The 16,451-nt window shown below is 48.0% G+C and overlaps 1 protein-coding gene across 1 annotated transcript in view; it reads right to left on the reverse strand.

Annotated features, from left to right (window-relative positions):
- Positions 1-15,074, reverse strand: part of kaznb (kazrin, periplakin interacting protein b) — a 67,461-nt gene extending 52,387 nt beyond the window's left edge. The window contains exons 1-3 of the mRNA XM_011613979.2: positions 14,958-15,074; positions 14,770-14,865; positions 3,892-4,049 (exon numbers count right to left, since the gene is read on the reverse strand). Of these exons, the coding sequence (XP_011612281.2) occupies positions 3,892-4,049; positions 14,770-14,845 (234 nt within the window). The 5' untranslated portion in view covers positions 14,846-14,865; positions 14,958-15,074. The remainder of the gene's footprint in view (positions 1-3,891; positions 4,050-14,769; positions 14,866-14,957) is intronic.
- Between the last annotated feature and the right edge of the window lie 1,377 nt (positions 15,075-16,451).

The raw sequence follows: 16,451 nt of genomic DNA on the forward strand, positions 1-16,451 counted from the left end.
CCTGGCGCAGCAAGGAGGACATAAATAATTCATCTGTGCAAATGACAAATGAGGCAATCAATGCTGGGATGGCATTCAAAGAGAGACTATTCAAAACCTTTTTAAATTAATTTTCTGCCTTTTAGTGTTCATGATCTTGATTTTCTTAATGTGGTATTCATCCAATGATGTCTTAGCCTGCATCAGAAATGTAAAATATGAAGGGGGGGGCATTGTCAAAGCATTCTGATAAGTTTCCTTCCTGGTGAACAGAGGAGTGCACTTTGAAACAGAAGACAAGTCATTAAAAGAGGAAAAGGGTTGATTTTATATGCCATCTGACAGCGGAGCTCTCTGGGAATAAAACACACTCGAGATAAGCCAAGCCTCCTCTATGTGAGGGATGAGCTCACGCTTGACTTTGACTGCAGAGACTTGAAAAACAAAGAGAACCTGAGTCATGAGAGGATGTGGCCGCCATCATTTGGCAGCTTTACTGTAACCTGAGTGATGTCAGTGAGCCTCATCCAGCCGTCCTGCTACTCCAGGAGTTTCACTCTTCTGGCATCGCAACCCCAAATCCAACCAATTAGAAAAACAAATCTCTTATTTTAGCATGAGCAATCTTTATTTCATTTTTAAGAACGTTCACCAGGCCTGAAGAAAAGTTGTTGATTTACAGACAACACACACCTCTGCTGTGTCTGTGTGGGTCCTCAAGTGGCCTCAAGGGTCAAACCTGCCTCTTGGCAAGTCTTACATACATCTCAGGTTAGCATCTAGCAGCATCCCTTCGATCACCTACCTAAGAGGAAGATATTTCGCAGGAATTTAAAAATTTGATTAAAAAATAAAACAAAAGGGATGTTTTATTTAAGGTTGAAGTGTTATAGGGTTCAGAGGTGACAAACATAAGGTTAGCCGTAGTAAAAAAAAAAAAAAGGGGGTATTGCAGAGTCCACATATCTCCAATCTCCTGCCTCCTTGTAGCAGCATGACTCCAATCTCATCCATTGGAGTACTGAATTGGAGTCTGACAAGAGGAATGTCTGCTGGAAGGGAATGGTCAGCTTGGTCTAGAAAAGCTTGGCAGGCTGGTCTCCAGGTGAGCACTGCACTAAGTCCCAGATGTGGCATGCTCAGGCATTTCTCTGGTGCCATCCTCAACCTGGCCATCACAAAGGAGGTAGAGACAGGACCGTGATGAATCACGGCATGTAGGCAGGTGGGAGAGCCATATAACCATTCTCTCAGTTCATTCTGATCATCCTGTTTGATGACCGGGTCCCAGATATCCTGGATGAAGACATTATCCCTGGTCGTAAAGAGAAAGATGCTGAGACAATCCCACCGGTGCTTTGATCTAGCATCTGGAGGTAGATGTTTATCCACTGTTGCACATTGCAGGTGCTTTGTGGACAGTTGTCCACATAAAAGGTATTTCCATGACCTCAACCAAATTACTCCTTGGTAACCTCTCACTCCATACTGCAAAGCCAGGGAAGTTCTGCATCCACCCAATCATGGAGGCGAGGTTGAGTGCAAGGTAAAAGAAGAGGTGTGGTGTAGCATGCAATGCCATCTACCTTCAATCTGGTACTGGCCATCTGGAGCAGAGCGAGAGATTGCTCAGCCGAGTGCAAAAAGTGATGGGTCGTGGGCTGGCTGGACTAGATAGATAAGGCAAAACATGTCAGACCCGATTCGTAGTAATGCTTTGGCATGGTTCAGTGGTGGTATTTGACGCTCCGTGAGGTACATCCAATTGAGTCAAGAAAATTGTGTAAGGCGGTGAGGTGCATTCCTTTACAAGCCTCACAAGGTCGCTGAAGAGTACACTTGTCCTCAGAGTGATGGCGTCCACATTTCCAGCAGCGGTTGCCCTTTTTGAGCCATTTGAGGACCTGGTCGAGGTTCAGCTGCCTGAATTCCTTACAAAAATCAAGGTAGTGGTAGTGGCCATAACAATACAGACATGGTTTGGACATGGGTTTGGGGTTTGCCCATGCAGGTCCCACTTGGGTTTTCTTCTCGTTAGCTGGTTTCTGAGCTGCATTGAATCACACAATTGTTGGCTTCTCTTTGGGTTTGGTTTGCTGACCTCATCTAGGTGGTTGGAAGGTATCAGTCCGAAACAACTCGGCTATTTGACTGCAGATTTTCTCTACCTCTGACTCCATTTGCAGCCAGGTAGCCAAGTGCTGCAGGGTGTAGCCTCTGCCGGTACCAGCCTGCAAAATGCCATCTTGAAGGCAGCGCCTTATGAAGCAACTAGGTAAGTGCGGAGCATCTTGCTGAGCAGACAATCGACATGGGAACTGCAATTAAGCTCAATTTTATTCTTGCCCTCAAGGGTCGTTAGCATGCGCACAAAACACTGGACGGACATGGCAAATGATTCGAAGGCAATGGCATCGCCCATCCTAAGAGCAGGAGCACTGAATACAGCGTCCAGCTCACTCCAGATCAGCTGCCTTGGCTGCTCATATCTATCCTGAAGGGCCTCCAGAGCTCTTGTATATGGTGCAGCATCGTAGCTTTCTCTGCCCAAGCAACACTTGGTATTTACATTGCTCGCTGATGCCAAGGTTTACCAATATGCTGTCCAGTGCAAGCTTAAATAGGGAAAAATCATGCGCCCAACAAACCCTGAATACTGGCAAAGTGGATTGAGGGATTTCAATGGCCAGTTGGGCCTGGCTGCTAATAATCTCAACTTTTGTACAAGTTCCCAAATTAAGGTCACACTCAATTTTAATGTTAGTTAATGCAAAGCTAACAAACCAGAACCAGGACACCTGGTGCAAAGGACACTTTCAACACCTCTAGTATAAACTAGCTTAAGAGCTGTGAAGGAATGACTGCCATGGTGGCTCCATTTGTGCTGCTGCGTCTCCACAAGGATCGGTTTGATGAGCTTTTGGCATTTGGATTCACATTAATGGTATTTTTCTGATGCATGTTTCATTTTGTTTAAAAAATAAAAAATGAGGAGCAAAAAGAGATGAACGAGTGAAGCACCACTGAAGGCCTTGTAACAGAACCACTCCCGTCATTTGAGGCACAATTGACATCTGAAGATGGTGGATTTGATGCAGACGGGGTCAGCAGCTGGAGAAATCTGTCATGTTGAGGTCTGAGCATTTTGCTTGAAACTGCACCAGCAGTAAAACCTTTCTCTATTGCTGCTTCACGGGGAGATAATCAGTACTCTATCCACAGCCAAGTTTCCAGCTCATCAATCATCTCCCAGCACCATCGTCCTCGCTCACAGGAAAAACAAAAAACAGCAGGCCAACAATTTTTTACTCTGACTTGCATACAATCTGAACGTAGGTGAGAGCGATGGCCTTTTGTTGAATTACTTTCTCTTTAATCAATGAGGCTCTGTTGGGGATATTAAGGGAAGATTGGCAGGCTGGGGGCTGTCAGAGGACGCCGCGGTGCGCGTCGCACGTCAAGATCTATCGCCTTCATTACAAATGCAAAAAGTGTATAAATGGAATTGAAAGAGACAGGAAAATTCTTTCTGTGAAATGATAAAATTTGTGATAGTCATCAACCTTCCCCGGGGGGACAAATCAGGATCACAGGCCGTCAAAACAAGCCTTCATACCTCAACTGTTTTCAGAGGCTGCTATGCACATCTTTTAATCAAAGCAGCGGTGTTGCACTGAACAACGGGAATGTCTCAGCGATTTCCGGGTGGGGGGGGGTCAAAGGGTTGGCCTCACAACTGGTCTAAAACCTATGACTGGTTTACTGATCTCCTACTGATGTGTTGGAGGAGAAAAATAAGTCACTGACCTTCTGCTTTCCCTCTCCTGGCACTCAAACATCAGACTTTGTGTTATTTTTATGGTGAAATACAGGCCTTGCTGGAGATGACTGGAAATGATCTCTCAAACATACCTGAGCGTCCACGAGCAGATGCCTCATCAAAGTCATGGATTTCCTCAGTGTGTCCCTCTCTCCGGGGACGAAGACCTCGTGCTCATCAGTCAGGCTACAGGGACTCGTCACCATGAACTGAGCGAGCTGGTCATTCAAGCTGTTGAGCGACTGAACGGCTGCAAAGGAAGCAAAGATAAAATTTATATGATCATTTTATTGTCGGTCTGAACGTTAGAGTCACAAACACTCTAACACAGAGGACAAAAGCTGCTGAGGATCACAGATCACTAATAAGGTCTGTTCTTTACCAGAACAATCTACGGTTTACGGCTCCTTCCAACCTCCGGATGATCCACAGCAGAGTGGCGTGTTCGCGAGCTCGCGCCCGCCCGCCTGGGTTCCAGCTCCGGTGTGGCGCTGGAGGGGGCTGTTCCAGAAGAGGCGGACGGTTGCCTCATGATTGCACTTTGAACAGTAACACACACTGTGCCCAAACATGTCGAGATAATAGAACGCTGCTGCAGAAAATAACACGCTGTCACACCCACGCGCGTGTGTCCAGACACACACTTGCTCTGAGCGTCCACATCACTGTCAAAATGCGAGACAGTGCTGCAGAGATGCGGCGGCCTGCACTCACCGGCGACATAACTAGGAAGGAGGAGTATGAGGGACGTAATGGTGTGCATCTGCATGTCTCCACCACCATCTGCATGCTTATTACGCCCATTTGGAGGAAGCGGCGTGGCAACGACCGCAGCTCTCTGCCCAGAACAAACAAGATGCCAATGCTGGTTTCTGCGTTAGCAAGCAGATGCTCCACTGAGCGCACAAACACAGAAACATGGGCAGGTGAGAGTGACCACACGTGAATGGAGGACAGGCCTGGCGTTTCTGACAGGGCATCATTCTGGCATCATTTTCACCAGCACAAACAACCCTAGAAACAGTCTTGACGCTATGTTATATTTGATAACTAAGGTTCTGCTGGCTCACATCCACGGAACATCCACAGTAACGTATTTCCTGTCTGTTAAATGTAATAATGCACAAACATTAAACTCATAGAGCTGTGGCTTCTCTCTAACACACACACACACGCACGCACATGCACAGACACAGACACACACAGGTGCGGCAGAGCTGCCGACAGACTGTCAGATGTGGACAGCTCATTACAACCTTTGTAGCCGCCCACAGGAGCCAAACAACATCAACAATGATCGCTAATGAGCCATGTTGCTGCTGCTGTCAGTGGGAGTGCTCTCTGGGAAAGCAGCGTATAATGCGCACGTAGAAAAGGACAGCTCAAAGCACCGAGCGCCACTCTGTGTGCGTGATGGTTGCTAATGTTGATAAAATATAAAGGAGTGGGGGTTTAATGTGTCCAAGTGTAGAATATACTCGGTGCTGCCTGGGATGAGAAAAATCGTAAAATTCTCTCTCTTCACTTTCGCTCAACTTGGAATCCAAAGGTTACTCTCACAGCAGCCATTCAGCCTCAATCTGTCGAATCTAAAGTAATCCAAATGGCATATTGTTATACATGCATCAAATTGTGTTCCTCCATTTGAGATAAAAGCTAGTAAATCTTCATTTTCAGGTTTAGATCAACATGTCAGCGTAAAACATGTGATCACAGCGACTCAGACAGGCCGATTATAGCTCAGCGCATGAACCAGACCCCTCGCTCTGTATTTGACAGTCCCGACGTTCGCTGTAATTTTGTTGTCACGTCCTCTTTGTTTCGGATTACTTCAGCTTGGCTGCAGTTCTGCAGGGATCTTCATTTTAAAGGCGCGGACTGTAAGAAATGTATGTAAAGTCATCATAAAATGGCCCTCATATGTCAGCAGACATCAAGGAGTCATGTTAATTTCAAATATTTATATCACTGACAATGGTCTAGCCAGAATATTTTCATTTCGGAAAGTAGTATCAGCCCGTAAATAATGTTGATGTTTCCCTTTGTGTGTTTTGGTGTGTAGCTCCGCCCTCCACCAACCCCCAGATCACAAGGTCAGTAGCATTTCAGTGTTCAGTGTTGCCAGTTATCATTGAGCTGCAGCTGCGAATGTTTTCTGATCACAAATATCTGACGTCACTAAAGCTAAAATTTCCTCGTTATGATTCCCAAGGACATCATGACAAAGGACGTGTGTAGGAGATGTCCTGAGGACACGGAGAACTGAAAGTTCTGAGTGGAGGAGAGCTAGCGTTTTTGCAATGGTGTGATTGATGATTGATGGCTTTTTCTGGACCTCTTAGTGGTCCAATTCAGAACTGCACGTGTTCCTACGTCAGCCCACAGCCCTCCGGAGGGGGCCGTCCCGTTCCTACACAGTCTATAGTAGGTTAATTCTGAGCACAGCACTGTGAGGTGTAACAATGAAATGAAACAATCGACCTCTGTAGGAAACAAACGTCCTCTTTCCTCATCCCTTCTTGAGTTGCAGCGGAACTAAAATCCAAATCAGAGAATCTGTCCAAAGCAATTTGGCAGCGCAGAGGCGAGGCAGGCTGCCACGAGTCTTTTCCCGGCTGCCTCAGGATCCCCGCAGTCTGTTTTATATTCTCATCGCAACAGTTCCCACGATGCAACAAGCTTGTTTTGGCCTGCTTATGTATCAACCGATCCGCAACCAAAAGCTGAAAATTTATTCAAGCAGTTCCACCAAACATTATTACACAATCTTGAGTTGGAGCATTTTTCTGCAAACAGCTAATGACCAATTATATGAAGTGCAACGGAGCAGGTTACAATTCCGTGGTTCCTTCTGCAAGGAACTCTGGGGTTAATCACCGATAAATGTTTTCACTCCAAACTACAGATTTCAAATATCATCCTCCTTGACATGCTGCTTCTGGTGCCAGAAGTCAAGATGAATCACTTTCTGGAGAGCACAGATGTGTTCCGTGCATTAGCCGTAAAATCTGTTTCTCGGGAACTCTTGGACAAAACACATTTGAATAAAAAACACTTAAAAGACCAGAGATGCTCCAGGAGCTTTGCTGGGTTCCCTCCACTGAGGCTGCTGAGAGCCGTCCTTGCGATTGCAGGATACCTGCGTCAGTAACACCCCTCTCCTGTAGCCAAAGTGTCTACAAGCAACAACAGGTGCTTTGTTTTAGCCAAAATATGAGCCACTGGGGTCCCCGGCTAACAGCTCATAGAAATGTACTATAAAACCCAGTTTGAGGCATTTTTTTGCAGCTCATTTTCATTTAGCTCACCTGCTCCCCATCAGATTCATTATAATCCTGCCTTCAGTCTAACATTTACCATCTGTTGGGGGGAGACAAGAGGAGAGAGGTTGTGGAGAAGTGGGGGGATGGCACACCCACAACGAGGGGGCCAAAAAGGTTTTCAGATTTCCCGGCAGGTAGTAGGTTACCAGGTAAGTTACCAGGAAACAACACATCATCATTCAGAGGAGAACAAGAGATAAGACCTTCCTCTGGGTAACTCTCATCATTGTAATCCTGGTAAACAACACGACTGTCAGGCTTGTTCAGCCCTGCTGGTACAGCAGTGTTTGGCTTCGTCTTTCCCCTCACATGCCTCCTACAGGTCAAATACTATAGGACAAAGCGTCCACTCAGACTTCTTCTTATCTCTTGCATGATTATGCACTAAGTTGATGGAGCAAAAACATCCTGCAACAGAAATAAAACACGAAAAACCAGGAAAACCACCCAGTTGCTATCTAACACTGAAACCTGTAACTTGTAATTGTGCCATATGACATTTCGTGTGGTTTTATTTTGTCCCTTTAAATGTGCAGGAGTTGCCTTATAGCACAAAATCTAAAGTTTACCCACTGCAATGCGTGGCTACTCTATCAGTTTTATAAAGGGCAGACAAGTGTGTGCACGTGAGAATACAAATGATTCAGGGAGAGCTCATCTTTTAAATGGATTTAGTCAACCTCAGGAGAGACTGACGGAGGATCTCAGTGTTGGCAGCATTCTGTAATTATCAAGCAGATCTGCATAAAACGTCCTCTGGACGCGGGTCCATAAAGAGGTGAAAGGGTTCAACGGATCATCCCGGCACCATCACAGCATCCTTTTTATATGATGCAACTGGTGATTTTCGTATCTGAAAACAGCAGCTGGCAGCGAACACGTCAAACCAGGTTTTCGCTCAGCCGCATCATCTGCTGTTGGATCTCTTAAACACCAAAGCCCGGCTGTGTGTGTATAGACGGTCAGTTGATGGGAGAGAAAATCTCGACATCACACCACGAAGCCCCACGGTGGAGGCGCAACAGCTGCAGGAGGGCTTTCATTTCTGCCAACAGCAACAGTGCCACCACCTGGCCACCATGATACCTGCCGCAGGCGCGACATTGGACCGTTGTAGCATCCACTGATATTGGCGAAAAGGTCACAAAAATGTGAGCTTATGTTGCGCATTGAGATTCCAGCAAGGGTTGCTTTACATCATCAGTGCAATTATCTCCCCAGAAGAGCAGGAGTTTTATTTTCTTCATGGTTCTGAGCTGCTGCTTGTGATTCATATTTAATTAACACAATCTTCAACAAGAACGGTTCGAAAGAGCCCTCCGCTCATTCATTTTTTGTGTTTTCAGTTCAGTTCGTCGCCCACTAAGAAGCTCCGAACACGCAGGTTTGTCTTCCCTTTGATAGTCTGCCTCTTCATCACACAGTGAAACCTCTCAAAGGAACTAAAACTCCCCCGTACGTGCAGGAACACGCAAAAAACGTGGCTAACTCACAGCTCCCGTTTGATCCAGGTTTAAACAGGAGGTGCGGTGGCACACAAGACAATATCTTCTGGACAGGACACAGTTTGAATCCTTGCAGAGGTGAAAGGTCAAGTCGCTTACAAAGCTAAAAGAGTTTAAGCAACATGACGGAGTAAGAGAGGAATCCTTCTAGAACCCCCCTCTGACTCCTCTTATATGAGGACACCTGACTGCTTTTGCACAACGCTGCACATCTAATCCAGTGGGAGGAGGGCTCTTGTCTCCTAAAGTGCTCCAAAAAACAAGGTTGAACTTGTCATTCCGGACGAAGGTGCAGCGCCTGTTTGCTCCTGAAAACCTCATTTCAAGCACATGACACAGGTAATAGACGGTGCTCACGAAACCACAGCGATGCCCGTGTTTCGTCAGGGCACGAACGCTGTTGCGTCACGTACCTGTTGTCGAGCGCAGTCTGGAAGTGAGCAGAAGGGTAAACTTTGAAGATGCACAACCGTCAGACAAACGGCAGCAGCGAGGAGCGGCAGGAGGCCTCGCTTCCTCTCTCCGATGCTTCGTTCACAGCTGGGAAGGGGGGTGAGAGCGGCTCGCTTGTGCCGTACCTGCGCAGGCTTTAACGTGACATTTCCAATCCAACAGCTCGGCGCTGCGGCAGCTTTCATAAGCCGAAGCCTGCAGGCGTCATCGGTGACAGGGCTGCAGCCCAATTAGGACGGTTTGTGAGCAGGTGTCGGTGCCTGTCACTCAGGGAGGATGAAAGTGGGCCAGCACGTCTGTGCACCCTGAGCACAATAGCTGAGCGCGACTGCCACCCTGGATTGAGCTCGCTGGGGATTAACAAGCTGCATTTCAAGTTTGCTCTGATACAGACGGACTGCTGTGAATTCATTAACACTATCAGCCGCTTTGATGCTGAGCGTTCCTCCTCGGAAGCAGCTTCTCCTGGACGGCCGGAGGTACTTTTCAGTATTTCTGCGGACGCGCGTCAACTCAACACGTGAGCCGTTTCGGCGGGAGCGTGGGGGAATGCGCCGCTGCGGCCATATTTCACGAGCCATCCCCCCCCCCCACACACACACACACTTCCTTCCCACTTCAAACGGGCCAGAATGTGCTGGAGAGGAGAGAGCCGAGCGGTGCTTAAGGATGCCGAGCGCGTCTGCGGGCACGCTCCTCTCATGAAGCACGCAGCTCCAGCCCAGATGACAGGAGACCTGATGCAAAGCCCACTCCATCTAATGGCTGCTCTGATAGCAGCAGAGCCCACAGCTCCCATCTGCCGGTCTGCGTTCAAGGTCTCAGCTCTGTCCATGAGTTTAAAATCAAATGAGAAATTCATCGCTTCTTAAAAATCAGTGATTCGGACTGATTTCTTTAATTCTGTCTCTGCACCTGCTACTCTCCACCGCATAGGTTATTCTGTTTGTTCTTGTGCCTTCTGGATAATGTATGATCTATCTATCTATCTTTAATCTATCTATCTTCACTGTCTAGTTATTTAAGTTATTTAAGCTTGTGGGGGCTCGGTAATATATTTGAATCCATAAAAACAAAGTGAGTGATTCTTGTGTGATTCTTGCTCCATCGTGTGTTCAACTCTGAACTTTAGGCCAAACATTTAATTGTGTGCACTTTTTGAAGCGTGTCTGCAAGGTGGTAAGACGTCAGACCCGTCAGTCACGTCACTGAGGGTGATCGTGCGTGTGACAGTGTGTGAGTGTGTGTGTGTGTGTGGGTGTAGAGAGATGTCACCTGTACGACACATGCTGCTATGAAAACCGTGCAGAGGGGAAAGCAGGATCTTTTGTCCAGTGAACCTGCTCCTGCAGTCCCATCTTAATGCCGACGTGCACAGCCTCTTTTTACCCCTTTTATCCTCATCACTGAGCTCTAGCTGCTGCTCAGGTCCACACAGGCAAGGATTCTCCACAGGAGAATAGCAAAGCAAGTGAAAACAAGCAGGTAGTCTGATGAAACAGCGCCAGTCAGAAACGTCCGGAGGTATCAAGGTGACGTGTCTCAGAGTTTTCCTCTTTGAAACTAAACTTATCTTTGTGTGGCGGTTGACATCCGCGGCCCTCGCGACGTCTCGTCTTGTCACGTCCGCTTTTTGTTGCATTTTAACGGGAATTCCAGCACCTTGAGAGGCAGCTCAACGGCGCCGGTCCTCGGAGAGCTCAGCATAGAGGCGGAAAATCAAGGCGGACGGTGCCGGAGACGGGGAGGCAGATACGCCGAGTCGGCAGAACCTCGGGGAAGAGGAGCTCCAGTGATGCAGAACCACAGCAGGGATGTTAAAAAGGATGCTGCCAGCTGGTGTGGAAGGATTACAGTTTTATTGCTGTGTTCTACGCCTCAATGTGTGAGTTCATTCAAATGGGAAGTTGATTGTCTGAACTTTCACCACATTTGAACAATTATAGGAATCAAACACACACAGACACACACACACAGACAATGAGGAGCGGGATTAGTTCTGTCTGAAAGCAGATGTCCATATCTCAAACGGCAGGTTTAAATCCAGTCGATGTGTTCAGTCACATATAGACTTCAGCTCATTCAAACATTCATTCAAGAGTTTGTAATATGCTCATTTTTCTTTTGAGGGTTTTTAACAGAGAGAGAGAGAGAGAGATGTGGAGAGATGAGACTGCCTTAGAAAAATGCCCTAATTATCAGGAAGAACGCCAAAAAGGAGCAACTGGTGCCGAGTTGCAACACCCATCATTCAAAACCGAGCGTGCCCTAGAGCCGAGCATCCCGAAATATACTCATAAATAAATGGAGGTGAGGCTGAAAGTTCATTTTTCCACACAGGCAAAAAAAAAGAGGCAGAAGTGCCGCCAGCAGCCACTAACGAGACCTTGGGCTGAGATTGTTTTGTCAAATAAAACTAAAAAGATGTTCTGTGTCGTCTCTCTCGCGTGTTATTTACGCGAGTTCATTTTCTTCCAGCCGCTGACGGGAGACGGCTTTGACCTTCTTCACCTGCGGTTTCATAAATCCGAAGCAGCTAACGGTTCCTGGATGTTAGCCGCTGGCTCAATCGCTCAGCTTCTTTATCACACGGGCCAAACACATCAAAACACTGAAGGATAAACATCTACAGGTCTGACGGGTTATTAACTCATTCCGATGTGTTTGTGGGAATTTAATTTAAGATGCTAAGTGCGGATGCTGACTAAACATCCGGGACTGGACACGGCAAACACAAGAGCGTAGCATTAGCATTCGGCTCAGAGCCCCTTTGGTACAACAGTTTGTATATCTGTAGAACAGTGACCTCCTGACCTCTCCTCTGTGCATCGTTTGTATGTTCTTGTGAGTGCACATCAGGGAACAAATGTTCGTGGAATGATTCCGGTTCAGGGCAGATTTGGGACCGCAGAGACGTAAGATTCTGCCGTTTCAACATTAGAAGCGCTCATTTTCCCTGTTCTTGTTTGCTGAATGTTTTTATTCATGACGTTTTCAGACTTCCGGCCGAAGATCTACAGCTCCGTCTTTCATGGGATTCACTCATGAGGCTCAAGGATAAGCGGCCATGCGCAGTAGTGAAGAGGAAGAGTCACATCAGTCATACTGGACACGGGGATCTGTTTGCAGAGAGCTGTTGATTCTGGGCCTGGTACCGCCCGTGTCCTCCCATTGATTTATTGATTCTCACGAGGGAAAATGTGTAAATGAAGATATATGAGACTCCATAAACAGGCGGGCGGACGCTCACGTACGGCTCGATAAATCAGCGCATTTACACATCAAACAGAACCACTGCCTGACTTTAATCAACCGGCCATCAGCTGATACCTGATGTTTACAATTTTTACAGCAGTTTGTGCAGAGTTACAGCCCTGTTTTACCCCCCCCCCCCTGAGACCGCTGCAAATCCAAATGTACTGACTGACATGGAAGCTTTGCCACTCTCAGCTCTACTGGGCTCCTTAAATCCAATATGGGGATTAGAGGAGAGGGGGAGATCTAATTTAGCCCTGGGACGACTCCGGCGGAGCATTTTCCAGTGCAGCTGGGACGTGAATCAATATGAGTGAGAAGAGCGAGGAGATCCATTAGGCCAATTCAGCAGTAGCCAGAGATATTACTTGCATATTTAATATGTCTGTCTCGGCCTTTATCGCAAGAAAGAGGAGGGAAGAGTATTATAGATGTCAGCTCCGGCGGGATTCATTGTGGTGCACACCCACGCTGGAGATGACTCAGTTTAAGAGTGTTTGAGAGGGCCGGTTCTGGCTCTGACTCAGATATGGTCAGGATGTTGACCTTGACCTCCCCGAGCAGCGACATGAGTTACAGGCGTCCCGCTGCAGCCTCTCGCCCACACCTCCTCGGCCCAGCGGAGCAGAAAGGTGGCTCGAGTCGACCGCGTCAGGGCCGCCGAGCCCGCGGGGGGGTTCTGATACGCAGGGCAAACCCCCCCGCTGCCGCGAGCGATCTCAGGGCGGAGAGCAGGGTCGAGTTGGGTCAAATTAAAGAGGAGGGAACTGGCGCCGACAGGAGGGGGAAATAATAAAGATGAAGTGAAAAATGCAGAAACAGCGGCTTCACTCATCGTTTCCTCCAGCAAACACAAACCTGGAGCTCGACTCAAATAATGAAGCTGCCGCCAATATTTTCATCTAGATCAACAAGTTTCCTCACCACAACATCGTTAACATGATTTTTACAAGAGACAAAACACACTTTCTGTCAGATACATCGGGAAACAAACCACAACACACTGACAGAGAAAAGTCTGATCCACATATCTGAGTGTGTTGGGCTCAACACATCTGACCCTCTGAACACCAGTCAAACACAATCAACAACAAACAATCGGCAACAGGCTGACACACAAGAAGCTGATACACAACAAGCTGATACACAAGAAGCTGATACACAACAAGCTGACACACAAGAAGCTGATACACAACAAGCTGATACACAAGAAGCTGATACACAAGAAGCTGATACACACTACTCACAACCTGGCATGTACACACAATAGGCTGAGATAGCAGTGATATCTATCTATCTATCTATCTATCTATCTATCTATCTATCTATCTATCTATCTATCTATCTATCTATCTATCTATCTATCTATCTATCTATCTATCTATCTATCTATCTAACCGTCCATCCATCCATCCATCCATCCATCACACATCCATCCATCACCCATCCATCCATCCATCCATCCATCCAGCCATCCATCCATCCATCCATCCATCCATCCATCCACCCACTCCTCCCTCAGGGACCGTGGACTTTATCCCTGAATCTATTTTTGGTCTGTGGGAGGAAGCTGGAGTACCTGGAGGAACCCACATGGTTGCTGGGGGAACACACCAAGCCCACACAGGACCTTAGACCAGCACTGAACCCAGAACCGTTTGGTTCTGAGGTGTCAGTGTCGACCCCATTGGTGCAGAACAACCATGGCCCCCCACGGCGGTTTAAGAGGACTGTGCATTCATCAGCCCAGAATCCTGTAAATCACGTGCATTATTCCTCAGAGGCTTCATGCACAGAATAAGAGGAACAACACAAAATAAACCTGTCAGACCTCCAGGATCAAAAGAGGACACATGAATCAGGGATGTAGCAGATCCCGTCCTCTCCTTTCCCCATCCTCCTGGAATCTTTGAAGGGTTCCATCCATTATTTAGCTGTGAGAACATCAGGAGGGATAATATGGTGACTTTTGACGTATCAGGTAGTCTGTGTGAAACGTGCACGGATCCGCTGCCACGTGCACAGATCTCTTCCCAGTCCAACTTTAGCTCAGCAGAACAACAGCTCTTCTCATCGGTTTAGAATCCACTGGAGGCGCTGAGCCACAGCCCAAAGTTGAACCTGGATTCCATAAGAAAGCAGCAACTTTCAGCACTAAGAGGGACGTCAGCTGAAATCACGTCGACGTTCCGCTTTAAAACACAAACCAAAATGTGACACGATCGGATCCTCTCGAGGTTTACGTAACCACCACCACGCATTTCCAACATTGCACTCTGGAAAACTCCTGTGAAGATCTGAGGTTCCCTTCATCGCTTGCTGACATGTGGAAGATGCGGCTGGGTGGGGGGGGGGGGGACGCGCACACACACACACACACACACACACACACACGCACACACACCCACACAGACGTGTGATCGCGACCACTCACTTGCTCGCATGAGCTGCCCCTGGCGTCCAAACACCTGGGAGAAGGTGACGTGGCCACAGGTGAGTGTGTCCTCCATGACTGTCCCGCTGGTGTGAGCTGAGGAGGGGGGGGGGGTCAGTCACGGTGCATCGGGAAGGAAAAGAAACAGAAAAGTGTGTGTGTGTGTGTGTGTGTGTGTGAGGTGTTACCTATTCGTGGAGGCTGAGGTGTTCTCTCCGGTGCTGCTCTCCTCTGGACCCGTCCTGCTGCTGCTGCTGCTGCTGAGGAGTGATCCACCCTCTCCCCGCTCAGAACAGAGCTGCTTCACCGGGGAGGGTTGGGGGGGGTGGGGGGGGGGTGATGTTCACAAGGTGCGTGCAAGAAACTTCTGCCTGTGTGTTTGTGTGTGTGTGCGTGCATGAGGTTGAGCGCTACAGCGCGGTGGATGCCTGTGCTCCTCTGATGATGTCTTTCATCTGCACGGTCTGACGGTCCTCTGCTGCTCCCGACCAATCGGGGGGGTGGGGGGGGAGGGGGGGCAGAGGCTGATTTGCGGCTCCTCCAGCAGGTGACGGTCAACCTGCTCTCACCCACCTCAGTCAGCAGCAGCAAGCGTTCTCTGGACTCAGGAAGGAAGGATGCTCCCTTCTGCTCTCCTTCCTTCCTTACCCCTGCCCCCCCCCAGCCCTCCTTTGCAGTGGGAGCAGCAACATCTCTCTCCTCTCTCTCTCCTCATCTCTCTCCCTCTCTCCATCCTCTGCGTATCCCCCTGATCTCTCTTAAAGCTCGCTGGGAAACAGATCCCGGCGTGTGTAAGTGCTTCATGTCCTGCAGTGCTGAGGCTGGGAAAAAAAGGAGGAAGAGGAAAGACTGCAGAAAAGGTGGAGAGAGGGCTGGGGGAGCTCGCTGCCATCTTCCTGAGAAGGACAAAGACGTACAGAAGTTAGAGCTTTTCAAAATCTCATCAGGTAGTTGAGGAAGTTTGATTTTCCCCAGAGTGCAACTGTTGGCATGGAGACCACTAAGCAGATCAGAGCCTGACCGGAGCATCTCCTGGGTCCGCGTCTCGTGTCACTGTTCCGAAGGACGAGGTCGTCGGGGACGTGACTTGGGTCACAGCCCACAAACTGGTGAAAATGTTCGGGTCAGATTCTCTGGCGCCGGATCCAAATCCGGCAACCCAAGCGGAGGAATCGCACAGCGCGTTCCTGAATACAAACGTGGCTGATGCTGGCGGAGCTTCGGTCACGCTCGGCGTTTCAGAAACAATGAGGACATGAGGCACAAATTCACTTTCAAGTCTGCGAGCGTAATGCCCAGCAGAGTCGAGCCGCTCTTCATCAGCTTTAATGGGATTCTCTTTGAACAGGAAAGTGCAGGTTTTCCAAGAGGCTGTATATACCATCATCTACAGGCCCTCCTGCATTTCTGACGTCTCTCTCCTAAAGGCAAAGAAGTTTTTCATATAGATCACAGAGAGTCTGACCCTAATGTAAAAAAAATAACATTTTCACCTTCAAAATCAGACAACTTTTTTCCAAATGACACCTTAACACAGAGTATTGTGAAGATAAAGGATTTAGAAGGTAATTAAACCAAAACTAGCCTGTTTTTCATCAAAATATGTATCCATAGTTGTTCCATCGTTATGAGCTTGCTAACAGGCGGTTAGCACCCGTGGCTGCGGCGCGTGGTCTCACTTT

This window comes from Takifugu rubripes, chromosome 19 (assembly GCF_901000725.2).
Source record: "Takifugu rubripes chromosome 19, fTakRub1.2, whole genome shotgun sequence".
NCBI lineage: Eukaryota > Metazoa > Chordata > Actinopteri > Tetraodontiformes > Tetraodontidae > Takifugu > Takifugu rubripes.